The sequence below is a fragment of the Etheostoma cragini genome, chromosome 8, assembly GCF_013103735.1.
Source record: "Etheostoma cragini isolate CJK2018 chromosome 8, CSU_Ecrag_1.0, whole genome shotgun sequence".
Classification (NCBI taxonomy): Eukaryota; Metazoa; Chordata; class Actinopteri; order Perciformes; family Percidae; genus Etheostoma; species Etheostoma cragini.
The window spans coordinates 27,708,831-27,736,112 of record NC_048414.1 but is presented as its reverse complement, the minus strand read 5'-3'; the positions used below and the strand labels follow the sequence as shown (position 1 = coordinate 27,736,112).

The 27,282-nt window shown below is 41.4% G+C and overlaps 1 protein-coding gene across 4 annotated transcripts in view; it reads right to left on the bottom strand.

The window, feature by feature from the left end:
- Positions 1 to 11,828: 11,828 nt before the first annotated feature.
- LOC117949699 (cytosolic carboxypeptidase 4) overlaps positions 11,829 to 27,282 on the bottom strand; it is an 85,444-nt gene continuing 69,990 nt past the window's right edge. For all 4 annotated transcript variants that reach the window (XM_034880208.1, XM_034880209.1, XM_034880210.1 and 1 more), the window contains exons 22-27: positions 25,351 to 25,480; positions 21,567 to 21,698; positions 21,326 to 21,388; positions 21,104 to 21,217; positions 18,540 to 18,679; positions 11,829 to 12,179 (exon numbers count right to left, since the gene is read on the bottom strand). In XM_034880208.1, the coding sequence (XP_034736099.1) occupies positions 11,924 to 12,179; positions 18,540 to 18,679; positions 21,104 to 21,217; positions 21,326 to 21,388; positions 21,567 to 21,698; positions 25,351 to 25,480 (835 nt within the window). In that variant the 3' untranslated portion in view covers positions 11,829 to 11,923. The remainder of the gene's footprint in view (positions 12,180 to 18,539; positions 18,680 to 21,103; positions 21,218 to 21,325; positions 21,389 to 21,566; positions 21,699 to 25,350; positions 25,481 to 27,282) is intronic.

Below are 27,282 nucleotides of genomic sequence, written 5' to 3'. Positions count from 1 at the left end.
TGGCTGATGGTTAAAAGGCTTATTTTGCAGATGTATGCAGATGAGATGGACGGTGCGGGACAGTGAAGACCACAGACGATGCAGAGAGATAAAATTGGAAGTTGAGGTGTGAAAAGGATCTTAAGGAGAGACTGAAAGAGAAAGGAGGAGATCAGAGGAGGAGGAAATGGCAAGAACTGTGCAAAAAAAAAGTGGTCGGAGGAAAGAGAGAGCAGGGGAGAAGAAGCGAATAATTCCTGAGGCAGCTGGGTGCCACAGCTTATTTCTGACTGTCTGTCGGCTGAGCCAATGAAACATGAAATTGAATTATCTTCTCTATAAGTTATAAAGTCAACGGAGCTGAGACGGGTTCAGGATGGAAGAGGGAGGGGAGGGAGTGGAGAAAGGAGAAAATTGGAGGAAGAGGGACTGGAAAGAAAAGATAGAGGACCTAAAGAGTGAAGAGGAGAAAGGGAAATAGATAAACTCCCTTTTGTCACTCTCTCCCACAGAATTGTTGATCCACTGGCTATTTCCACGTGTCCTACTTAGCTTTAAGTAAGATATCATATGTAATAGTGATCTTCAGAGTCATACGTCATGTGGACACCAAATCAGAGCTAACAGGCAGGGCTTGAAATGACTATTAGCGTCGAGGCGGATCGTATGCGAAGCAGAAAATGAAAATCTGGAAGCATGGAAAACTGTCTCAATGTAGGATCAGCTGCTCTGCTGAAAGGCTGTTCAAATCCTCAAATTGTAAACGCTGTACTGTAATCATTAGTAAGGTGTCTGATCCACTCTGGTTGATATTTAGTGATCTATGTACATGTTCTCTCTATTTTGCTAGTCACCTTCTCGCTCATGTGTTGTGCTGCTGCATTTATTAGTGTCATTGGCCTCATAATAATAATAAGGTATACGTTATGAATCCCGCAAGGGGAAGTTACGTTTTCACACAGGCCTGAATTACACACACATGCGCATTACCTATACATGCACTAATGGAGAGATGTCAGAGTGGGGGGGCTGCCCATGGAAAGGCACCCCGAGCAGTTGGGGGGTTTGCTGCCTTGCTCAAGAGCACCTTGGTAGTGCCCAGGAGGTGAACTGGCACCTCTCCAGTTACCAGTCCACCACCGTGGTTTGGTCCCTGCGGGGACTTGAACCTGTGACCCTCCGGTTCCCAACCCAAATCCCTTCTAACAGAGCTACTTTACCAATGTTTTTCCAAAGCTACTCAGCTGATGTGATTGACCAGTAGAGGCCACACAGACTTAATTTGTGGGCGAAAAATCACAACATTACCCTGATCATGTGAGCCCATTGTTTTATGGAGGCCTCTTCGATGATTTTAAATGAAGGTTTATCTGTGTGGACATCAGGACGACTTTAACCTTTTGATGGGAAGATAAACACAGAATAAAGAAAGCAGGGCAGTTTCACTTTGTCCCAAATGTTGAACATCAGTACCTCAGTTACTGATGTACAGTAACGCAGTACATCAGCACCTGAGTACATAAGCACCTCTCTACAGCAGTACCTTGGTACATCAGTAACTCTGTACCTCGGTACATAAGCATCTCAGTACATCGGTACATCAGTACATAAATTCAGCACAATCAAAAGTGCAAATCAAAAAATGTCCGAAATGCAAATCTTGCATATTGTTTAATGAAACAGCTGATCGAGTGATGCTGGGCCAAAAACTGTATCCCGGTAAACTTCTTTTTTTTTTAAATACTTTTTGCATGCATTTTAGGCCTTTATTTCCACAGGACATCTGAAGTCATGAAGTGGAAGAGAGAGGGGGATTGACATTTAGCAAAGGGGTGCAGGTTGGAGTTGAACCTGCAGCCGCTGCATCAATGGGCAAGCCTCTATATGCAGCGTGTGCGCCTGCTCTACCGCATGTGCTAACCCGGCCACATCCACCTTAACTCTAATGACCTTTGACATCCCTTCCAGACACATTTATGTTAAAGAAGTCCACCAGCTTAGCTCGCGTGGGTCAGACGAACAAAGACAAGAAATAAACAGTGAAAGGCATTAACCACATGTTACGCTTACCATTCATACGTCATGTTCAAGTAAAGTTCCTGCTCTATAAGTGAATTAACTGCTGTATTCCTTCATCAAACACAAGTTCTCTTTTCATATATAAAGCAGAGAGACTGAATGAAAAACTCCAATCTTATTTCCTGAAGGAGGCCTCTTCTTCTGAGAAATATTTAAAACCCAATTACAGTGATTATGTACTGTGAAAACCTCATGGCTGCGTGTTCAGATAAATGTAGATTTTTATGTTCTGACCCAAACCCATACGTATGCATGTATGTATGTGAATGCCATGTCATGCTTTGTAAATATTATCGGTGATCCACTCCACAGGTGTGCCAGTAAATGGAGTGAAGATAACGGAAAGGTACAGACAGACACTCCCACGAGAGAAGAAGAGAGACACCCATCACAGCTGACGTGGAGTCAGATAGAGACACAACAAGAGAAAAGGAGACAAAGAGAGACACTTTCAAATTAAAAGTCAATTCCCTGAAAAACAAGGCGGCCTGTTTTTTTCTCCCTTGAGCCATTCTGCCTTCCTGATAAGCTCGCGCTGGGCCACTTTCATTAAAAACACTGGAACCAGCCTTGTAATTATATGGCTTAATGATTAGACTGCAGCAATTTCATCTAGCTTATTCAGCTGATAGAGGAATTTGAATAAACACTTCTCCTCCCTTATCTATACCAGACACACACACACACACACAAACTTATTCTGTTCAAACAGACACACACTGCCGTGTCACGTATACAACTCTTCTTATATACACACTGGGAAAAATGCCACTTTCCATACAATCACATGCAGAATCACTGTCAAAGCTTCACCTTCTCACAACTCTATATACACACAAAATGAAAAACACACTCTTTTCACCTTACCTTTTCAGTCAACCCTCGTTTTGTCTTACTGTAAAAACCAACATTTAGTTTTTCTGGGTCCCAAAGTTCTTTTTTGTATAACTTTTTGAAGCTTTTGCCGACATTTGTTGTCTTGACGTTTTCTAACTTTTCCCGGATTTCTCTCTCACTTTTTACATGTCCTTGATTATTTCTGTATTTTTTTGGACAATTTTGTTTTTCCCTAAATTTCTGTCACTTTTTAATGTTCTTAAATCTTTTTTCCTTCTCACTCCTTGTATGGTATTCGGGTCGAATTGACCCATTTCAAATTATTATAAGAAGAAAAATGGTACAAGTTCCATTTTTTTCTAACTGAAAATCAACAGCCTTACCTAATTTTCTGGGATGAACACGTGTTCCTGACTCAGTTCAGGAAATTATTCAGATATGACCATAATAACGGTCACATAGTGGATTTTTAACATGAATTATAACCTTGTGACGAATCCCACTTCCATTTTTTTTAATTGTGTTCTAGTCAAATCGTTTGAAATTGAGATATAGAAAATAGTTGTAAATAGATTCGGAAGTAAAATTTTTATTTTAGAATTATTTTTAAAACCTTAAATAAGTCACGGGTCGGTTTGACCCAAGAGGGTCCCGAAAGTGAAAACACAAGGGTTAAAATACTATTTTGATTCAAATGGTGAACTGATCAGTTATGTAACTTGTGAAGAGCGTCGTAAGGAATCATCTACGTTACTTATTTTTTTTACAATTTGGTTGAAGGAAACCTGTAATGGGGTAGGAAGGACGACCCAAAAGCAGAGGAGCCACAGGCAGGAGGAAGCTTCAGGAAAGGCTTTATTCTAACAAATTAAGTCAGCCAAACGTACGGGGTGTAAAACAGAAGTCCCAAAAGTTAAAATCCCCAAAAAAGGCATGACACAGGCAAAAAGAAGGGCAAAAACAGCAAAGGGAAAACTAGACAAGGACACTCACGGGGAAGCTCAGGAACATGGGCTGAGAAATGCAACCTGGACAAAACACAGGGAGGAGACTTACAGGGTGCACGGCAACAGGCAGCACGGGCAACAGGCAACAAGATACAGGCTACAGGCAACAGGCAACTGGCAGCAGGCTACTACAGGCAACAGGCAGCAGGCAGCACGGGCAACAAGATACAGGCAACAGGCAGCAGGCAGCAGGCAGCACGGGTAACAAGATACAGGCTACTGGCAACAGGCTACTGGCAACAGGCTACAGGCAGCAGGCAGCACGGGCAACAAGATACAGGCTACTGGCAACAGGCTACTGGCAACAGGCTACAGGCTACTGGCAACAAGATACAGGCTACTGGCAACAGGCTACAGGCTACTACAGGCTACAGGCAGCAGGCAGCACGGGCAACAAGATACAGGCTACAGGCAACAGGCTACAGGCAACTGGCAGCAGGCTACAGGCAACAGGCAGCAGGCTACAGGCAACTGGCAACAGGCTACAGGCAACAGGCTACTGGCAACAGGCAACAGGCTACAGGCTACAGGCTACAGGCTACTGGCAACAGGCAACAGGCAACAGGCAACAGGCTACAGGCTACTGGCAACAGGCAACAGGCAACAGGCAACAGGCAACAGGCTACTGGCTACAGGCTACCGGCTACCGGCAACCGGCTACCGGCAACCGGCAACCGGCAACCGGCCTCGGTCCTCGGTCCTTGCAGGCGGACGAACTAGAAATATCTGACGAAAGACAAAGGGAACACAGGGGTTAAATACAAGAGGTAACGAGGTAAGGAGGAACAGGTGAGACGTCAGGTGAATCACATTAGGGCGGGACAAGACAATCAGAGAGACACAAAGCAAAGCTAGACAAGATTAGACAAGACAGGAAACCATACTGTCAAAATAAAACAGGAAGTAGAACAAAGAGACACACAGGGGAACACAAGACAGAACCAACAACTCAAGACCAGGGAGGAAACTGAAACACAGACACAGGGAAGGCCAAATGGGAAAAATAACCCCAAACAAAACCCCAAACCACAACAGAAACCCAATTTCTGATTCAGAAACCTTTAGAAAATTGGTCCAATTGGACCTTGAGGACACCAGGAGGGTTAGGAACAGGTTCTCATTTGGCATGGCGGCCTGAAACCAACCAGGGGAAGGAAAAGAGAAGATGAAACACATTAGATATACATACAGTTTAAAAATGGCATACAACACTGTTTGAAATACAACACATACAGCAGTAAACACACAGGTACACAGGAAAATAAAGGCTCAGAGGAATGTGCACCCTCACTCCTTCTCATCACTAAGCTGTGTCAACATGAAAATTCCAAAAATTAAAACAGTTAAACCTCTTAAAATAACAGAAGTTCTAATCACAGCCGACATCTTGTAAGCAGTTGGGCGATTGAGTTACTATTAGTGTCAGCTGGTCCAAATCCTGCCATCTGTGCACACCAATGGAATAGTGTTAGAATTACAGCCCAACTTGAGTCTCACTTACATTATTTCTGCAGTCAGACAACGGTTTGAGCAATGCAGAAGGGTTTTATCCCTGGTCATGAACCCTAACCTGTGAGCAGAACTCCCTGCACTGAGACCGGCATCAGTCGCCCTGAAACAACATCTGTTAACATCGAAGAAACAAAGAGAAAATATTCATACGTAACCCCCAATGTGATCATGAACATTTTCATAATTAACTGTAATTTAATGACCCCAGCAACTGTAACATGAAACAGGTACCTTTTTTATGTAAATTACAAACTGCCATTACATGTAAGTGGTCACTCCCCAACACTGAAAAACACATAGTCCCTACATCCAAATCATTTATTATTAAGGATGTTGAAAAATGGAGTCCAGCCTATCAATGTGAGTGGCAAAGAGTCAGAGAAGAAGGAGAGGGAGAGAGAGAGAGAGAGAGATGTACTCATTTAATTAACACACCCACACACACACACACACACACACACACACACACACACACACATCATCCATATCCCTGCAGTTATAATGTGTGTAGGTTGATATATTGCTATGCTAAGCCTTAGAGAGGCACCCTGGTATTGGCTGGGATTAAAGGGCTATTACACTAATACATCACTGCAATGAGAACATGGGGTCAGCCAATTCTGGGGGAAATCTTCCAGGGACAACACCCAGTAATTCCTTATCTGTGTGTTTTCCCACGAGCTTGTTCAGCTCCATGTTGTGTCCTGGCAGATGAAGACACAGAATGTTTGTCACACTGGGAGCTGGCGAGGGGAAAGTCCACGGCCTGTATGCATTTCACGATAGGACCACCGAGATGAGATAGGATGGAGCTTAAACAGATTCGATTGGGCAACCTGCGTTACTGCAGCCAAACAGTGAAAGGATATCCCAATGTGGACACAGAAAGTGAGTACATCGGCAACCGTGACTGAGGAGAAATGTCATATATTAAGGATAGTATTTGAGAAAAATTCAAATCAAGCTTGGTGAAAGTTCAATGAGGAAATCTAAGAGTTTTCATCCAGAGCTTGTACATGTTATGTGAGCCAATCTGACGGCCACATTGTGCTTTATGATGGACAGTGCACAAGCTGAAGGAGCTGAAAGGATTAGGAATGAAAAATATAATTGATTTATTGATTACAAACATGAATCAAGATTCGGTTCCTGCGTTGCTCATTTCTCGTCTCAAATGTTTTCAGAAACATATTTTAATGTTGGCCAGTCAGTCAGCGGTGCTTGGCTCTGGCTCCACTTGCAGAAGCCATTAGGCGCAATTAGGAGCAACAGAGATATATGGCGTTAACACAGAGTATCTGTCTCATATTGAACCTTTAATAAAGGCACTGAGGGAGGGGTTTAAAGATGTGATTGGGCCAGCCCAATGTCAATGAAAAAAATCAAATAATCATTGAGCTAATCTACTTGTTCAATGGGCCATGAATGCTGGCCTGACTATCTACTGTATCTTTAATTGTTCTCTTGGAAGTCCATCAGCTTCATAAAAGTTCAGTTCTGTTCTGTGTCTTTCACCCAATGGTTATGTCCTGGTTGTTGACTTTTTAGAAGTCTTTAGACATTTTTGTGGGTTTTTACCCACATTTTTAAAGCTTTCTTTTGACATTTTGGTCACTTTGTTTGGCATTAGTTCACATTTTAGTCACTTTGATTGACATTTGACTTTTTTGACACTTTTCTGTCTTGTTACATTTGACACACACAAAGTCATTATTATTTTGTTATCCAAATGCTATAAAATTGACAAAAGAAACACCCAAATTCAATGGAAGTAGTGAACTGATTATTTATTTAATTTGTGAGGAATCTTTTTTGGACAATTTGTTTGAAATAAACCCACATTTCTGAGATAGAAACCTTTTGAAAAGGGCTCGTTGTCACCGGTGTGCATCCATAAGAGATATCTGTGAAAGAATGATGTTCCTTTTATCATTTATTATTTGATTTTAGCTGTCAGGTGGTCCAGGCGTTCTATGTGATGAGTTAGCAGTTGTTGGTATCTCTGCTTGTGCTCTGCAGGCTGATGCTCTGATCGAGGTGGAACACCCCCCCCTCGTGGATCATTTCCAGCCGGAGTGGGTGGAGGTTTAGAACTCAGGAGGTGCTTTGCATCTAAAACTACCACTCTGCACACTGGATGGTGTGACTCACCCTCCATGCTGTGTGCTCAATGCTTTGTTAGGCTATTTTTAGAGTCAGTTAGTCCAGAGATCAAAAGACCATTTGAGGTTTAGTCGTCTTCAGCTTAATCCTTCTTTGTCCATTTTTAAACAACTAAAACTCTAAAACTCATTATAGAAAAAGATGAGACACGTAGCCTCGTTATGAACTGGCTTGTTGGCCTTGACAAAAATGTGAGCGGACCCAACATGTCAAATAAAAAGATAATTCTCATAACAAAAAGACTGCAAATCAAAGAAAACACAATGGTACGTAAGAAATGATCTCTTAACAAAAGAAAGGGCTGCAGGCGCGTGCAGAAAGAGAGCGAAAGAGACAGGAACCTGGACTCTCGGTCCAGGTCTCCAAATCTGGCTGCCGACTTCAATCAAGGACAGGCAATTAAGATGAATTATCAAGTATCACAGTGTACTGTGGAATGACAAATAAAGAAATCTTGAATCTTGAAATACACAAATAGCATGGGCAGTCATAGTCTAGTTTTATTCAAAACCAAGTTTGAGCAGATCAATTGAGCAATTTTTGGCGCAAAATGAACCTAAGGGTTATTAACACATGGGTACCGAGTCTCAGTGATATGTTTTCATGCTAATCTAATGTGACCAGTTTTAGTGCAAACCCCTAATTAGCTTATATTGCTAGTCGTTGGCACGACCAAAGCAAAAAGAAATTTCTACACCAGTAACAAGGCTAAAAACAACACCACACTTCCACGGTGGCCTAATGAGGGTCCCTACATGGAAATGGAAGCACACAGACAGTTTATTAAAAAGATATATTACATAACCGGTCATGACCAGTCAAACGACAAACGCTGTGTCACCCGAAACTAGTAACATAAGTACAGCAATCTGTTATACTGTGTGTACTTTCTTACAAAATTCTCAATGCTTCCATTTACATGTAGGGACTCTCAATATGCTACAGGAATTGTCCTTTAAGAAAACTTGTTTCAGAACTTCTTAATCAGGAACAAAATTTGGCCACAAACTGACTCATTCACACCGAATGCTGTTTTTTTTTTTGTTTTTTTTTAACCGTCATGTTGTCTTGGGGGTCACATTGACCCGTTTTCTTATATCAATGGTCATTTTAATTACCCAACTGTAATTACCCAAAATAACATGATTGATTCATTGCTTTTTGCCAAGTACAAATCTCTATTTTAATTAATTTTGGGGCGTCTTTTTCAATTTTGTAGCATTTGAAATAATAAATAAAGTGGATTTGAAGTAGTATTGAGTAACAGTCTGTAATTTCCCATCAACATACATTCCATTAACCATTAGGTAAAATTTCCTATAAATGAGGTTTGCTGACCATAAATTCCAAAAATAACTGTAAAACTAAGGTTAATAAGTTAGTGTTACGTGGTGTTGAAAACGTCAAAAAAGGGACAAAAATTCAAAAAAGCATGAAAAAAAAAGGACAAACATAAGGAAAAGTGATTTTTAATTTAGATGGGAAGACAAAACAGAGGTTAAGTGAGTAATTATCAAGAGATTTGAAGTGCTGCATCCTGACATGAAACTTGATTTGCAAATGTATTTTGAAACAAAACCAGCACTGGATATATTATCAAGTACAACTAATCAGACACATTAAAACAAGCACTGGGCTTTTTTTTCCCACAAACTCTACATCTTACAAAAATGATGTATCTGTATGAGACGAGAAGATTGGAAGGTCATTCTTGACTGCAGAAACAGCATTTAAACGTCCTCACTGGGTGCTGATAAGACTCTGAGACACCACAATACTGCACTGATGCAACATGCACAATTGTTTGTTTTTTTACATTTTATCATACTATTTAAGCAGTTGCACATTTTGGAATTCTCAATTTGTGTATATTCAAATATTTGTTCTTGTATTTTTTTCCTATTATTATTTCACGTATATACAGTATATTCTGTGCTGTGTGACTGATATTGTGCTGTTGCAACACTGTAATTTCCCATTTTATTGGGATTAATCACTATCTATCTATCTATCTATCGTTGTTGCAAAGTGTGTTTTGTCTCATCAAAATCTCGTATTCCTCATAAAAAAAACAATATTGCATGCATTTATTTAACAACGTTGAATGTAATGTATTCATAATTTCTGTGAACAAAATGAACATGAGTAATGAAGTTGGTTTTTCCGAGCAGTGACAACAAAATCAACAAACGTGTTCCAAGTTTGACTGAAAACGAACTTCACATCTGTTCCACAAAACAAACACATTTACTCTAAGTGCCTCACATCTGCCATGAGTATCAATGGAAATTACAAATATCTTATCAAATCTAGATCACAACACATTTAACTGTTACACAAACCACAGATCACAGCACCACCCCACACTGTATGATCTACATATGCCGTGCACAAATCCAGCTATCATAAAGTAGAAATGCCCATTGTACGCTTACAGGATCATTTACCAAGGAATAGTGTTTGGCCAGGATTATTTATTTTAATTAATGCACCCTTGTTATTGCAGCTGAGTAAAACCCTCCTACAGAAACCGATATAGGGGTTAAGGAGAGGAGGCTTTTCATCCACTGCCAACATGTGTATTTCATCTTGAACAGCTTGTATTTGCTAAGGAATTTCGGAGATACAGTATGTGCTTGCATGTGATCCAAGATACATTTACACTGAGGGTTCTGCTTCTCTTCACATAAGGAACCAGGGTCCCAGGAGCGGCTGGGCTTTCTCAACTCGTTCTCACTCCCAACTCATAAAATCCTGACCCTTGGTCAGTGGGTCTGAGCGTCAGATCCCAACGCAGAAATCCCTCTTTAGTGTCTGTATGGAACGCACCAGGCTGAACCGCAACTCCACTGCGACGCTGTAAGATGACGCAGTATTAAGAGAGACATTGGTAGAGAGTATTATGTAAGGACAACAGTAGAGAGTAGTATGTAGAGAGACAACAGTAGAGAGCAGTATGTAGAGACAACAGTAGAGAGTAGTATGTAGAGAGACAACAGTAGAGAGTAGTATGTAGAGACAACAGTAGAGAGTAGTATGTAGAGACAACAGTAGAGAGTAGTATGTAGAGACAACAGTAGAGAGTAGTATGTAGAGACAACAGTACAGAGTAGTATGTAGAGACAACAGTACAGAGTAGTATGTAGAGACAACAGTAGAGAGCAGTATGTAGAGACAACAGTAGAGAGTAGTATGTAGAGACAACAGTAGAGAGTAGTATGTAGAGACAACAGTAGAGAGTAGTATGTAGAGACAACAGTAGAGACAACAGTAGAGAGTAGTATGTAGAGACAACAGTAGAGACAACAATAGAGAGTAGTATGTAGAGACAACAGTAGAGACAACAGTAGAGAGTAGTATGTAGAGACAACAGTAGAGACAACAGTAGAGAGTATTATGTAGAGACAACAGTAGAGAGTAGTATGTAGAGACAACAGTAGAGAGTAGTATGTAGAGACAACAGTAGAGAGTAGTATGTAGAGACAACAATAGAGACAACAGTAGAGAGTAGTATGTAGAGACAACAGTAGAGACAACAGTAGAGAGTAGTATGTAGAGACAACAGTAGAGAGTATTATGTAGAGACAACAGTTGAGAGTAGTGTGTAGAGACAACAGTAGAGAGTATTATGTAGAGACAACAGTAGAGAGTATTATGTAGAGACAACAGTTGAGAGTAGTGTGTAGAGAGACAACAGTAGAGAGTAGTAGTATCAAAGCAGGAAGTCATGTAAGGTGGAGTTACGACCATAGACAGTTAAAGAAATGGAGCAATAGATCTCGTTGTTATGGACGGAGACCAGTGAAGGATATTAGAATCTCCTTTCTGGATGCTGAGCATTACTGTAAGCTGTAAGTCTTCTGGTAGCTGTGCAAGAGAAATCTCAATCATTCCCAATCAGCAGCGACAGAGAGCGGAGGTATATGTTTTTTTTTTTAGTAAACTCTGTTGTGTCGAGGCTTCTTAGTGTTTTAAAAATAGTGATTTTGATCGTAGTGGTGCCCCTAGCCCTCCCATTCAAAAAAACATTTGACCAAAAAAATAAAAAATAAATACCAAATCATAAAAGCATAATTTCTATCCTTATTATGCTTTGGAACAAAAGTTTGACTTGGGTACATTAGGGTTAGGGTTAAGGTTATTTTTGGCGAGAGTAACGCTTTAAAAGAGAAATGATATGTTATCCACTCATAGGTCAGTGTTTAATTTACCTACGCGTTTCTATTCTTATGAAAGCACCTGTTGAGCTTCACAAAGGAAAGACTTTTTAGAGAATAACTGTAGAGAAATGTCGAAATATTCCTTTAATTTATCATTTGTCCACTGACGCTCACACTGCGTCTCCTCTAGCTGAGGGCCTCGTTGGAGGCCTGTCTCATCAGGTGAGGGAAGAGACGGCTCTTCATGCTCGACTGCTGCGACTGGCCCACGCCGCCTCGTCCATGTCTTTCTCTCCTGTGTCCTTCCTCCCCCTCGTCCTCTTCATCACTACTGGCCATATTGCTGTTGACATCTGAATCCAGATCAGTGCCTTTGAGCGCGGGGCAGTCTGTGGAATACTCAATCTCCTCGACACATGGAGGCTCATCGTCTTCAAAACAGCTACATGAGAGAAGAGGAGAGTTGTGTTACATTATGTAGTGCTTACTGAAACATGCTGTGTGAACGCTGTTCCTTCCTCAGAAAGCATTAGCAATGATATTGGGATGTTATTTATTCCATCATGACATCTGTCAGCAGTTTCCCTGTTTCTTTCTTGGCGTGTCATACAACACTTTCTGATACTCTACATCCTGTTTCTCCTGTTTGTATTCTTTGAGTTGTATGGCCCCCACTTTGAAAACAAGGAATTAAAAGGAAATGGACAGACATTTCACGTATAGTGTTAATAGTCTGGAATGTGTAAGATATTAACTGTGACACGCATGTTGAAGTGAGCTAGCACACATGCTATTGGCTCACTGGTTTAGGGGTATGATTCTGGCTTTGGACAAGGGTTCAGATCTCCAACGAGTCCTCAGAGGTGAAACCTCTTTTACTGAGTTTTTTACTGTCCCCCTTATATGATGCTCTTTCAAGCAGGTGTTTGTCGCCGACATTTTGACATGCCACAGTAGAAAAGGGTTAACGTGTGTAAGCATACAGCATGTAAATAATTAAATGAATGCTGGCTGAAATCCACTTATATGCTTGAGTTTCAGGCTCTAGAAGTTTATAGTCATTGACTGCCACACTGTCATGACCTACTGAGACATGTTTCTGCTAAGAAAAGACAACTTTCTGAAGGGGGCTGTGGGTGTACGTTGCCTGCTGAGCCCCGGCAGCTCCGGCAAACATCCTCAGAAAACTTCCCTTTTGGGTATTGGTTATTTCTCAGAGGAAAGCAACTCATCTTCATGGTCTAGCAGAAGACAAACATACAGTTCAACTGCAGTTGGGCTGGAAATGTTGCCTCATAGGAACTCAACCTGCCTATCTATCTTCCTATACCTTCAGGCACTTTTGGGACCTCTGTTAGAATTTTAAAACTAATTATGTGGGTCTGAACAAAGCTACATCTGTAATAACGCTGACAGAAAGCCGCGGTAAGAGTAATCTGATTACATACACGCACGCACGCACGCACGCACATGGACGCTGGGAGAACATGTAGAGACACAGTGGGACACTGAGAGCGAGGGAGAAAACAGAGTGGAAGGAAAGAGGGATGCAGAAGGAGAGGGGAAGGAAGAGAAGAGAGGGACTGACTGAGCAGGAGTGAAAGAGACAGAAAGGACAGAGAGTGTATGTCTAGCATACTGATTGCTGCAACTCATTGTGTGTGTGTGTGCTGTGAATGGCAATGAAGCTTGTGTACAGAATGAGTCAGTACAATGCAAATGGTGATTCTCTGAAGGCAGCTTTGTTTACACGCTGATATATTGGATTGGATGGATATTTTTTTTTTCATTATTAATTCTTCCTCTGAGCTGTGATATCAGAGCCAGCAGAGTGTAAATGCTGTGCCTTAGCTGGAAAATGAAGTTAAATGGAGAAGAGTTTTCCAGAAAACTTTCCTCTGTGTCAATAAATGAGTCCTAATTTGATGTTTGTTGTTTGAGATGCGCAGGAGATGCACATCTTTAAGAAACAGCCTCTGGCTAAATTGTTGGTTTAGTAGGTTTGTCTTCAGGTGAGTGTCATGTTTCGACAGTGTCTGGGCCTAATGGTACACTGCTGGAAAGTCAGGCCTCACATTATGTCTCATCCTATGGGGAGCATAAATAACCGCAGCACATTGCAGAGAAATCAGCTGTCCAACCAAGAGAAAAGCACACCCCTCACCCTAAAACAAAAAAAAGCAGCATAGAGACGGCCTTAGAGATGACACATTCTACAGACAGAAAGCTTTGTTGACCACAATTCAATCCAATTGTTATATATAGTGTCAGATCCTAACAGAAGTGATCTCAGGACACAATTTCCACATTTGGTGCGAGTATTAACAACCTCAAAGTTGGATAAGCACTTTATTTTTGGCGTCGTTCGGCAAAGATTCCATGCAGTTCTTTCAGCATATTGTAATTTAAGTGGTCTGAGAGAGACCTAGGCTTCTGCACCTAGTCCTGGGTCTGTTTTCCGGCTTTGGAAAATGTAGCCGTCCCAGGAGACTCCGGCCAACCACTGGCCACACATTTCCCACTGGTCACCACATTTCAGGGAGAAAGAGCAAACTGCTGAACTGCAGTTGCACCAGCCTTGGGATAAAGAGGGGAGAGCTGCAGGAAGAGGTCTCCCCCAACTTCAAATAAAATCCCTTTTTTGTTGCATTTTACCCACTGCAGCTTTAACAACCATGGGCCTATCCAAATACCCACATCCTGTGAACTTTAAGAGAATGTTTAGGCGCCACCAGGTAATGTGTGTGTGTGTCCACATCTGTGATAATGATGACCTCTCCTGTATTGCCACCTACACGCAAGGAATAAGCTGTCCTCTGGATGGTATCATCTTAGAGGTCCGATGACATGGGGCTCTTTGGATGCTTTTATATAGACCTTAGTGGTCCCCTAATAATGTATCAGAAGTCTCTTTTATTTACACAGAGAAAGAAAAGGGGAGGTAACCTTACCCCTTATGACCTCATAAGGAGCAAGATTCCAGATCGGCCCATTTGAGGTTTTATTTTCTTAAAGGCAGAGCAGGATACCCAGGGCTCGGTTTACACCTATCACCATTTCTAGCCACTGGGGGGCCATAGGCAGGCTGGGGGAACTCATATTATTTGTTAAAAAAACTCATAAAGTGAAATTTTCTTGCCATGGGACCTTTAAGCTCGGGGGGGTCGTGGAGGATTGCATGACCATCACCGTGTTTTAGAGAGAAACATGAATATAAAAGCTGCTGCTTTGTCTATGAATATTGTGAGAAGGCTCCAGGAATTATAGCAATCACAGTGTGAATCCGATCATAATACAGAGTTAGTTTGAGTAAATTTCACTAACTGAAAGAGACTATGAGGGCACAGCTGACTGTTTTTCCATGGAGCACAGCAGGCGTCAGGCCTCTGGCCCTGGCAGTCTGTGGATCATGGTGCTGAGCTAACAGTGTTTGTTCAAAGACAGGAAGAAGATCCTGTGGGTGCAGAGAGAGAGAAAGAGAGAAAGAGAAATAGAGAGAGAGAGAGAGCAAGAGAGAAAGCAAGACAGACGGGGTGAGAAAAGAAAAAGAGATAAGGGCAGACAGTTTGTGGTGTAGACAGAGAGTGTGTATGAAACAGGCAGAAATCCAGAGAGAGACTACGAGAGAGCCACACTCAGTCCCAGCGGTAGGACTGACTGAATATCTCTTCCTTTCACAAAGATCTCTTTTAAGACCAGAGCTCAACTCTCCAGAGTTCCTCTGCTACAAATGACAGAAGATAGTTCTTTCATAAGATGTGTGTAATACCCATCCAGAGGTATGGGAACAGACTCTAAACAGACAATGGCATGAAAACCAAATGCAGCAGACAGAAAGAGAGTGTTATAAGTATGATGTGACCTTTGTAGTTTCTTCTAATATTTACAATGCTATTAAAGAAATGGTTCTTGATAAATATGGATATAATGTGTGCTTGGTTGTCTGTCTGTGCACACACACGCACAAACACACACACACACCCACACCCACACACACACACACATAAGTCCTGTCACCTCCATCACTGTAGTGGTCATCTAACACACACAAGTCCGGCACATCCAAACACACACCGGTCAGTCACAGTATGACACGCCATACTTATAAATGAAATAAAAGCAGCATCTGATCTTTAGTTAGTAATATCTATATAGTAATCAATCATAATAATCTTAGGAATCTTTAAATAGTCATTTGGGGATGTCTTTAGGATTTACTCTGCTCAAAGTGAACAGATTTTTATTCTGATTGTGAAATATTTATTGACTTATATCTGTCTAAAGTATAGAGTAAATGGTATTCAGTTCATAAAAACTCAACAGTGAACTTTAACCTCTATTACTGCTATTAATACTTTAATTAAGCTTGATATGAGTAAACCTAAAAAAAAAAGCATATTACGTTAAACGGGCAGAGTATTTGTGAACCCTTCAGCAGGTGAAAGGAGGCGTCTACAGCACTAATTTTACACAAGGACCATGATCCCATTCCCATTCAGAGGTAATTATTACATTTTTGTAAACACAGGTATCTTTAAAACAAAACAAAATGCATCAGCTCAATCAGATTTTAGGTTGTGTGTGATGACAACAAAATGGGAACTGTGAAAGAGAAGAGCTTTTTATCACAGAGGACAGAAAGAGAGACCGCCATCTAAGTCATGAGCAATAAGTGCTGCAAGCGTAGCATTTAAACATCCACACACAACAAGAAATCAATGATGGATCACCTTTCATTCACATACAAGATGACATTTTATGAATAATACTGCTTAGCTGTTTTGACAGCATGCATCAGACCTAGACCAGGTCATGTTACCCGAGGGACAGAGGAGGAAGAATAGAGTCAACCAGATAGGAGAACATGAATGAGGCATAGACATAATATGAGAAAAATGTCATGTTATGATTATTATGAAAACAAAAAAAGACTAAAAAAGACAAACACAGGAACAAGTAATCTGTCAGAATGGATCCAAAGAATACAAGACAGAATGACATTCGAGGCAAGTGAAAGGATAAAGAGAAACAGAAAAAAAACATAGTCCAATCTATAGACGAAATTAAACAAGAAACACACGGCAGATAGTGTGTGTTGTGCTGTCACAGCTCTCTGGGGAGACTGAACAACTGTGTGAGGATCAATGGAACACACACACACACACACACACACACAAACACACACACACACACACACACACACACACACACACACACACACACAATGAAACACAATGAAACAATAACACACAATGAATCATTTTCACTGTGTGAAAAGGATTCTTCTTTCAGAGCATGGTGTTGAGTATCAGTAGGGGTACAGATTCAATTATTGGCAAATTGTCAAAGATGTTTATTTATTTATTTAGATGTTAATTTATTATCTCTCTCTCTATATATATAAACTCCTCCGCAGTTGGAAAAGCAATGTTCACAGTTTTCTCCAAGCTAAATTTTCAAACACAACGTGTATCAAATGATACCTGCCCAGCAAAACGGATTGGAATTGGCGGTCCAATCAGATCTCACGTGTGCAACAATAGCACAAGTATTGATCAAAATTACATTAATGTCATAACACAATTCTCAACATCAATAAACACACCTACTGAATGTCTCTGTCCAGAAACAGTAAGCTATGTTTCCATCCACACGTTTTTATCTAGTGATATAGCTTTTGGCTACTTTGACCACTCCCTCCTTTTTTTTCCCAATTCAGTCATTTTGTGATGTTATACCTTGTGGTAGCCTGTAGGAGTTTGGGGGACCGGCTGTGCAAGTAGGCCCAAATCGCAAAAGGCATTCGCTTTGTCTGTGGCCCCATGAGTTCCTATGTCCCTTAGAGATCAGTTTAAACGTATTTAAACTTACTGCTGTGTTTTTTTGGTTAAAAAACAAACAAACAGGTTTACCCGTACTGGTGGGCCCAACAATGGTTTCTGTGTTTGTGAGACGCTGTACTCTCTGCCCCTTAAAAGAGAGTTGATAAGCCGTGACCTTGCCCCCACTGTGTGTGGGTGAACCTGTGTTACAGTACGGAAAACTAACAACTTACATGAAAAAGTAAAGGCCATCAGAATCTAACAATGGCCGTAATTAGCCAGAAATGATTGACGTATACATGTGCTTGTGCAGTACATACAGTAACAGTAGCTGTTTTTACAGTAACACGTCAGAAGAGACATGAACACATCACACTAGACCTCTCTGCCCTTCAGTGGATATATGCGTCAGTTTAAGAGTAGATTTTAAGATTTTGCCATTGTTTTCAAAGCAATGAAAGGAATGAGCCTGATTAGCCCGACAGAGATCCTCTAGCAGAGTTCATAAATCTGGCCCTGTAATGAAATACTTGATTATCTGATCTGATGGGGACTCGTTTGCAAGCTGCAATGCATTGTGGGCTCTGTGGAGAACATGGCACTAGATGAGTGATTTCATCCTTGCAGCTGTTTCACCCTTCATTGACAAGCTGAAACCTCAAGGATGAGATCACTCAGCTCGCGATGTCACTATACCAACACGTACTACACACTGGACCTGTCACTGGGCTCTAAGTGTATGCATGCTTATATACTTATATACTATTTGACATGCAGACTTGCAAAACTCAAAACCACTCGCACAATGTCTGCAGACAGCAAGAGATGGACAGAAACACATATCCTACCAATAAGGCGTGAGGGTTTTGCACATGCAGTCCTGACCTGCCCCTCAATCCCTGTCAAAGTCTAACCAGGAAGACATCGTCCTCACGTTTTACCCCTTTTTTGTAAATCTGACTTACTTAATTGTGTCTTACTTGTGGGACTTGTGGTCCAACACGTTGATATGGCTGATTCTTCTGCTGTAGAGAGCCTTCATGTCTTTGGTTAGAGACAGCAGACTGTGACAGAACTTTACACCCATCTCCTCCAGCTCTCTGGTTCCGATCTGCAGGCCCTGCACGCGCACACACACACACACACAGACACATACTTGTTTCTTGTCTAAGATTGTAGCAGGCTTGGATGTATGACTTGCTATTCGGGCATTGTTACATTAACATAATGTTAATGCTAGACATGGCAAACTGTGTGTACAGTAAGGTGTGTGTAACTTAGAAATAATAATGTCACAATTCAGAATGGTTTGAGAAATAAGGTGGACTGGACCGGCAACCAGACTTTTAGTAAGTAGTGTTTGATGGCTGCATTCTTATACTTATTAAATGCAATTCAATGTGTCACTCAAGTGTCACCCCCCGGTGAAAGTCGAGTGCAGATTTGAGCATGCGTCACTTTGCAACGAGTAGCTTACAAGATGCTAACTGTAGACTTCTGTAATATCAATACAGTAAAACACTGCCTGCCCCCTGAATACACTGTGAAAAAAGACGGGTTGTAAACGTCAAACCAACACTAGAGGCACAGGCTGTGCACCAAAATACTAAAAAACACATTCCAGCCCGTGTGTGTACGATTTGAGACAAAAATTAAATTGCACTGAAACCATAAAGGAACTCACAGTGCACCTTTAGGTTTTAGTTCACCTTACTATTATTTCTTTTGGGTGCCATCAGTTTTTTGTATCAACCAGCACCTCACAGAGGACACATGTATAAAATACATCATCTGTATTTACTGAAGAAACAGTGGGTAAGGATGCTCTTGTGATGCATATTCCTCATTTCTCCTTCCCTCACTTCTCCTTTCCTCCCCAAAATTCTCTTCCTGACATGAAAATGATCAATCATTCTCGCCAATAAAATATCAAGCAATTATGCCACTTTGTGTCCTCATTTTGTCACATTTAAAGTGATATTCAGCCAGCGGCTCACAATTTGGTGCGTCCTCACTGGAGGGATGCAAAGCGTGCAGAATGTGTTAATGGAAAAATGGGATGGAAAGAAAATTTCAACAGTGTCTTCAAAGGTCAGCTCACAATGCCAGCATATATTGTCGAGCATCACACATTCATGTCTGGCCTGCTAGCTACAGGGACTACTTATTATTAGATCAGTTTCTCTGTCAGTCTGTCCATCCGTCAGTCTGTCCATCTATCCAACACTTTAATCAGAATAAGTTTGTCTAACCCAACTTGTGTGATCATCTGACTGCTTCTGTGTTTTTGATACGCACATTTAACAAACGTTACTTTGGAATTATGGCCCGAACCAGACCCAAACCAAGCTTTATAAAACCAGATTGAGCTTACAATTGGGCTCCACACTCACACTCCTGCCTCTTCCACCATCTGAGCCTCCAACCTTGACAGTGAGTGCTGACCTGATAATCCAACAGCTCTCATAAACCTTTGTCCACCATGCTGTTTTAACGCATCAGTCAAGAATATATATACATATACAGTATATGTATGCTGTGTGTTTATTCTGATGTGTCTAAATGCTGTAAGGGATCATCAAGACTGACATTCATGTTGCTCTTTTTCACTCATAACTATGATCCTGCTGTTATTAGCAGCTGGGCCATAATTATTCTGTTATTCTGTGCTTTCGCACTTCCACTATAAAGTGCTAAAAGCTCTTTATAGCCCGGGTTTATTGGCTCCATAAATAAAGGTTAGAAAACTGTTGACTGGAGGCTGAGTGATCAACCTGGGACATAAAAGAGAGAATGATGGTTGGTGTTTAACCCACACACAGAAAATGTTGCAGAAAATAGAGGTTGATGTGGGACAGAGAGCAAGGGACTTACATAGGATTTGCGTCTCATTCTCAAAGTGTTCGTTCTCATTTATTAAAGGGAAGTCTAGTCAAAGGAGTTGGAAGGTTTTACTAAAATGTCGTATGTTGATTTTTAATCTCATTTAGTCACTGATCTTTATCTAAAGCTAAGAACATCAGGCTATTAACCTTTAAATATGCGCAGCGGGATGAATACACGCCTGCGGTCCCAAAGGCAGAGTTCAGGAGCAGATACACTTTGAGCACAAAACATCACAAGAGCCAAGCAGAGTGGGACCTTAGTACTCATTTAGTGGCTCTCTTTGCAAATCACATGAACTGTGCTCATTTACATCGGTAGTCTTCCCCTCCTCCATCCCATGGCCCCACCACTAGTTGGAGGAACCGCTGGGGTCGGTTGCAATTCCACTCGTGAAGGTCAAGGACCTTGACGGACCAGACTCGGGAAGCAGAGACTGGCTCTGGCGATATGAAACGTAACCTCTCTGTGGTGGAAGGAGCTGGAACTTGTCAGCTACAGGTTAGATCTGGTGGGGTTTTCCTCTATGCATAGTCTGGGTTCTGGGACCATTCTGCTGGATTGGGCTCTACTCCTCTCTGGAATTGCCCAGGGTGTGCGGGCATTCTCTCAGGCCACCGGCTAGAGTTTCATAAAAGAGCTATTTCACACATGCACATACCTTGTATATTCCCTGGTCGCAGCCATTGTGAGTACTCTCCATGGTATAACTTCTCAGCACGCCCATTTCCCTCCACACCACCACCCTGGCTGTGGCAGAGCGGGACTTCTCCACCTGTTCAAATCCCAATAGAATTACAGTGAAATGAAGCCTTTATTACATCACTGATAGGTAAAACACCGGAGAAAAACAGAGTTTCATTGTAATTGTCATTGTTATTACCAAATAGTTGCAGCTATTGAAAGAAAAGGCGGGAGCGAGACGATCCAACGTCTTTGGAATGGTCTAGAGAGAGAGAGAAAGAGAGAGAGAAAGAGAGAGAGACAGAAAGAGAGACAGAAAGAGAGAAAGAGCCACTTAGCATTTTCTATGTTGCAGAAATTTAACTGCACTCCACTGCTAGGACATGAGAAGAGGAACGTGTGTGTAGTAGTGTGTGTGTGTGTGTGTGTGTGTGTGTTACCCTGTATCCAGGGTCCTCCTTCAGCCCCGCAGTGTTAACAACAGAGCCAGACTGCCACAGAGTCTCTTTCACACTGCAGCCGTACAGGAAGACGTTCTTCTTCCTCGAGTGGCCGTGGAAGTCGCAGAACACCTGCGAGAGAAGCGGAGCTCTGTAGGGATGCATTCATCACCACTGATCATAAGATTTAAGATTTAAAGTGTCACATGATCTGACAGAATATGTCGTCAGGAATTATTCACCCATGTGTAGATAATATGCTCTTGGAAAGCTGTACAATCTTTGAATCTAGAACCTAACCTGATGAACAATAAAAAATACTCTGTTCTGTACTTTTTAAACAACATTTACCTCTCTTACTGTATCTATCCATTCATCCATCCACCCAACCACCATCCATCCATCTATACATCTACCTAGTTTTATACCAGCCTGGTCTAACAGAATTCCATGAAATGATCACACTTCAAATGTGTGAAAATTTAGTTTGGCCACCACAAAAAACAATGCCAAAATAAAGTCAATGAGAAGATGACGTAGTGTTATGTGTGACAACGGTAGCGAGTAGTGTGAGAGCCAAAACGCTGGCGTAGGGAGGTTGATTGGGCTGATGGATGGGTCAAACAATACAGGACTTTGACCCAGGAGACCAGAGGTTGTGTCCCGCTATATTCTGCCGTCCTGTTCTTCTTTTCCTAAACCCAACCAGTCCTCTGTATTCTGCACGCCTGTTCTTCTTTTCCTAAACCCAACCAGTCCGCTGTATTCAGCCCACCTGTTCTTCTTTTCCTAAACCCAACCCGTCTGCTGTATTCAGCCCATCTGTTCTTCTTTTTCTAAACCCAACCCGTACGCTGTATTCAACTGTCCCGTTCTTCTTTTTCTAAACCCAACCTGTTGTTGTCCTGCCCACCCACAAGCTTTTCCTTAACAGGTGAGTTAGGGCTAAATTTAATTTTTTGTTTACCTTCATTTAGAGTATTCCATTGCATTTTGATGGCATTCTTCTGGACCTTAGTGTAAAATTCACAAGTATTCCTTTAATTAAAAAAAGTTTGACAAGATGCAGACCAGTTTGTACGTACATGAGCACACAGAATCGCTTAAAGGACATGTGTCGTCAAATATAAATTGTCAAAGTCAATAATGATGGAGGCACATGATATGACATATAAAATAAGGACAAATGATAGTGATGTGATGTTAAGTATTGGGCTGTGTTCATTCCACGGATTTATTCTGTGGGCCCATCACGGAATTGGCGAGTTAAGGGGTTGTGTTCATTTCACAGAATTCTGTGAGATCAGGTTATTTTATATAGTTTCTAATAACCATCTTATTTAGAAACCTACGGATTTACAATTCCTCGCAACCATTCCACAACCCCTCTGACATGTATGTTATACATCCACTTTTGTCTTTGTTTTAACATACTGGCTCTCTCTCATTTCAAAACATCCTCTGAATACCGTTTGGAAGCAAATTATTTTGTGCTTTGTATATTATCTGTGTTGTTTTAAGATAAACTAGATACCACCATGTCAAAGTGTACAAGTTAATAGACAGTGTCCATGTACTTAAATCCATGCAGATCTCAGCAACACGTTGATTTATTTTAAAAGTGCCAAGCACCTGGCTGTGAAAAGGTTAACAAGTCCATTTTAGGGTGCACATGCCTTTTGCTCTATGCTAGTCTGCAGTTTCAGTTGCGGTTAATTACTTAAATAAGGCTGAAAAACAACCTCCCCAACCGAAATTTGGAGCAATTAAATAAGCCAATCAAGGTCAATTCATTATAGGTCTTTCTCATTAAAGCCTCATCACATCACATTTCAATTTCAGGAAGACATGTGCAAAAACCCTGCTGACGCCACACACACAGACTTCCCAGCTTTTTGTTTTTAGTTGCTGGTTCTTTGAGGGAAAACTGAAATAATCAGGCCTTAATTTATATAATTTCTTATGTGAATGACAGAAACAAATCAGGAAGCAGCATCAGAATGATTACCTCAGATGACAATAAGATGGAAGTTTATTTCTACTCAAATATGACCTGTTTCTTCTTCTATGCTTTAGCTAGAGGAACTGATGGAGTAATATTAGGGAAGTATTGTCTTCATGGTTAAAGGGATTTTAGAATAATAGTGATATGATCAGATGGATATCAATCTTCAAGCGTGTCTTTGTGTTTGCTACAGGGCTGGAGTCAGGCTGTGGTTAGCCTAGCTTAGCATTAAAACTGGAAGCAGGGAAACGGCTCGCCTGGCTCTGGCCAAAGTCCAAAAAGACAACTGCCAACACCTCTAAAGCTCACCTCTGAAGCGCAAGGAGCCTACATATAGTTACAAGCAGGGGGGGGGTTGTTTGGCTGCTAGAACAAAGGGCTTTCTAACCGGGGAGCAGAGTTCATGTACCGGAAAAAAGACACAGGACCTTCACCCAGGAAACAGGTATTCGTGTCCTGGAGAAGTTAAGGAGAAAACACTAGACCTTCCCCAGGAAACAGGTGTTCATGTCTTGGAGAAGTTAAGGAGAAAACACAAGACCTTCCCCAGGAAACAGGTGTTCATGTCCTGGAGAAGTTAAGGAGAAAACACAAGACTTTCACCCGGGAAACAGGTGTTCATGTCCTGGAGAAGTTAAGGAGAAACACAAGACTTTCACCAAGAAACAGGTGTTTATAACCCGGGAGAACTACTTTAGGGGACCGCTGTTTTAAACCAAAGCACCATCTTTGTTCTACTGTCGCCGCAGGACACTCACCTTTTGTCTACTAAATGCAACAGAATCAACCTCTGAAAGGGCCATCCCCTCTAGGTGCTCGTTACCCAGCTCAGAGTCAACCTTTTCTCCGCTGAACTTAACTGTCATGTGACCGGCCGGGGGTAATTTCTTAGATTAGATTAGATTAGATTATACTTTATTCATCCCACAACGGGGAAATTTTGTTGTTACAGTAGCAGCATTTTTCAATACCAGCAAAAAACAATAACACACAAACAAGTAAGCACGAAAGAAATACAAGGCAAGAAATACAAGGCAAGAAATACAGGCAATATATAGACAGTGAAAAATATGGTAGACTGAGTAAGTAAAATGCCGTCAAACAAAAGGAATTTGAAAGTGCGGTTGCCATGATAAGAGAAACAATATTGCAGTGTAAGTGACGTTAAAAATTAAGTTGAATGTGTAATTAGAGAAAAGAAGCAAGAGTCGGTAGCATAATTTAAATTATATTAACCTAAGATATCATATGAATTGTTGTGCCTACCTCTTCGTACGATGTCATACAAGATCTTTTCATGAGAATGTGTTACGTGTCGCCGGCTGTACTATGGCACACGGTTTGGTCTCTGTACGTTCATGATGGTACCAAACCTCTGTGATGACGAGACTTCAGGAAGTGGAGACTAGAACAAAAGTGTATACAGAATATATACAGCCCATTGCTGCCCTCAGCTGTTTTTCACCTGCTTCTAGTCTTTATGGTAAGCTAGGCTTACCATGTCCCGACTCCAGCATCCACATTAACTTCAGTAAGTGACACAATTTGCTGGGATTTTACTTTTAGTAGTGCATTGACCTTTCATTTAAAGGGACATCACTTGTAGTGGTAACGTTTATAACGAGCTCAGTGTAAGTTTGATGTACCAAAGTCTGAAAGGGGGCAGGGTGACATTCTGGAGAGATTTCCAAAGTAACACCCGGTAGAGCTCATGAAGTGACCAGAACATCTTACGACCAGTAATATCAAGCAAAGAGTTCACGAGCGTAGGAAGCTCACCAGTGGGGTCCGACCGATGCTGTTGAGGTAGTAGAGGAAGCCCTTGGCATGGTAGATGGTGGGACTGAGGACTGGGTCTGGTTTGCACCACTGGCGGTTCAGATCCTCACCGTTGAGATCACAGCGATTCCTGAGGAGACACAGCAGTGGAGGTTGAGACCTCTTCAGGCCAACCCTTGTTGGTGTGTTCAGTAGCACTTCCTAATAACCATCTCTAATAAATGGTACATTGAGAGTTCATTAAACTTAAGGTAATAGTTATTTTGCTGTTAATTAAAGAGTGTAATGTTCATTAATAACAAACTGAGCTACGTTATGTTCTGCATCATTTACATAACTATAAGTAACATAACCGATTTTAACCCCTATTTTTGATCAAAACTTAAATAAGTAGTTGTTATCCAAACTCTGACAGGTTTTCAACGATATTGACGTTTTTCAAGCTGCGACCATTACCTACTCAGGTTTTGATATGAGGACAGAAAACAATCCTGTGGGTCGTATTAGTGGGGAGAAAAAAATGACTGACATCATTGTAGTTTGGGGGGCTGGTTGGCTGTTACAACACAGTAACTCCGGTAGGAGACCGATGGAGACATGAGGTTGTGAGTCCATTGGTGGGTAAGACCCTGATGCTACCCTGCAATTTAAGTAACAGGGATCAATGTAGTTCAGAAGGGTGTGTGTGTGTGTTTTTGTGTGTGTGTTTTCTCTCGTCAGACTACAATTGTGGGATTAAAAAAACGGGAATAGAGTATACTTGTGGGGTCCGGACAGCTTTGTGGGGCCAAATTGCTGCACCCCACAAATTTAAGGGCTGGTTAAGGGTTAAGACTTGGTTTTAGGATTAGGGTTAGAATTAGTTTATGGTTAGGGAGAGGGTAAGGGTTAAGGTTTTGTATGTAGATGGTTAAGGTTAAGGTAAGGGGCTAGGGAATGCATTTTGTCAATTACGGGTCCCCACAAAGACAGTGAGGCATGTGTGTGTGTGTGTGTGTGTGTGTGCGCGCGCTGTGCGTTTGTGTGTGTGGTTGTTTGTTTGCGTGTGTGTCGGCCTGCCAGAGCTATCTTCTCTCCGAGGTTTTTGTCACATTACAGAATAAAAATTCTCAATTCTCACAGCTGACATCCAGAGCTATAGTTGGCTCACTGCAGCTTTAAACAGCATACAATACACACCCAGAAAAGTTGAGTGTGTAAAGGATATGTGCACACACATTTGTTTGATACGTGTACATGCAAATGTATATCATGTATTATACATGTGCATTTGTGTGTGTGTGTGTGTGTGTGTGTCAAAAGTAAGCTTGACTGTGTTAAAATGTAATCAATCAAAGCAAATAATATGTTAAACTATTCAAACCAAGTGAGTGAAGAAATTAATAACCGAGCTAATAACCAACCAAGTAAAGAGTCCTGAATGTGAAACAACATTCATTTTAATTGCTAATTTTACAATGCCCCTTACTGAGTCAGTGACCGTAAAAAACCCAAGAACTACTACATCTGCTTTCGTGCCTTTCATTCTTTAATGTGCACCATGTTCAGGATCAGGATGTGTTCCAGCAGCTTTGTACCCTGGAAATCCAGAGTTCTCGCGATATAGCGCTTTTCTAGACTACTCAAAGCAGTTTTAAAATAGTAGAACCATTCACCATTCATACACATTCATTAGATAAACACTCGCCCACCTATACACTCCGATGCACAGCATCAGGGGCAACTTGGGGTTCATTGTCTTGCTGATATAGGCGGGCCGGGTGGTTAAGGTGGGCCAGAGGCGGGCTGGACCAATGACATCGGTGTATCTGATATAGGTGGGCCAGAGGCGGGCTGGACCAACACATTGGTGTATCTGATATACAGTGGGTACGGAAAGTATTCAGACCCCTTTAAATTTTTCACTCTTTGTTTCATTGCAGCCTTTTTCCA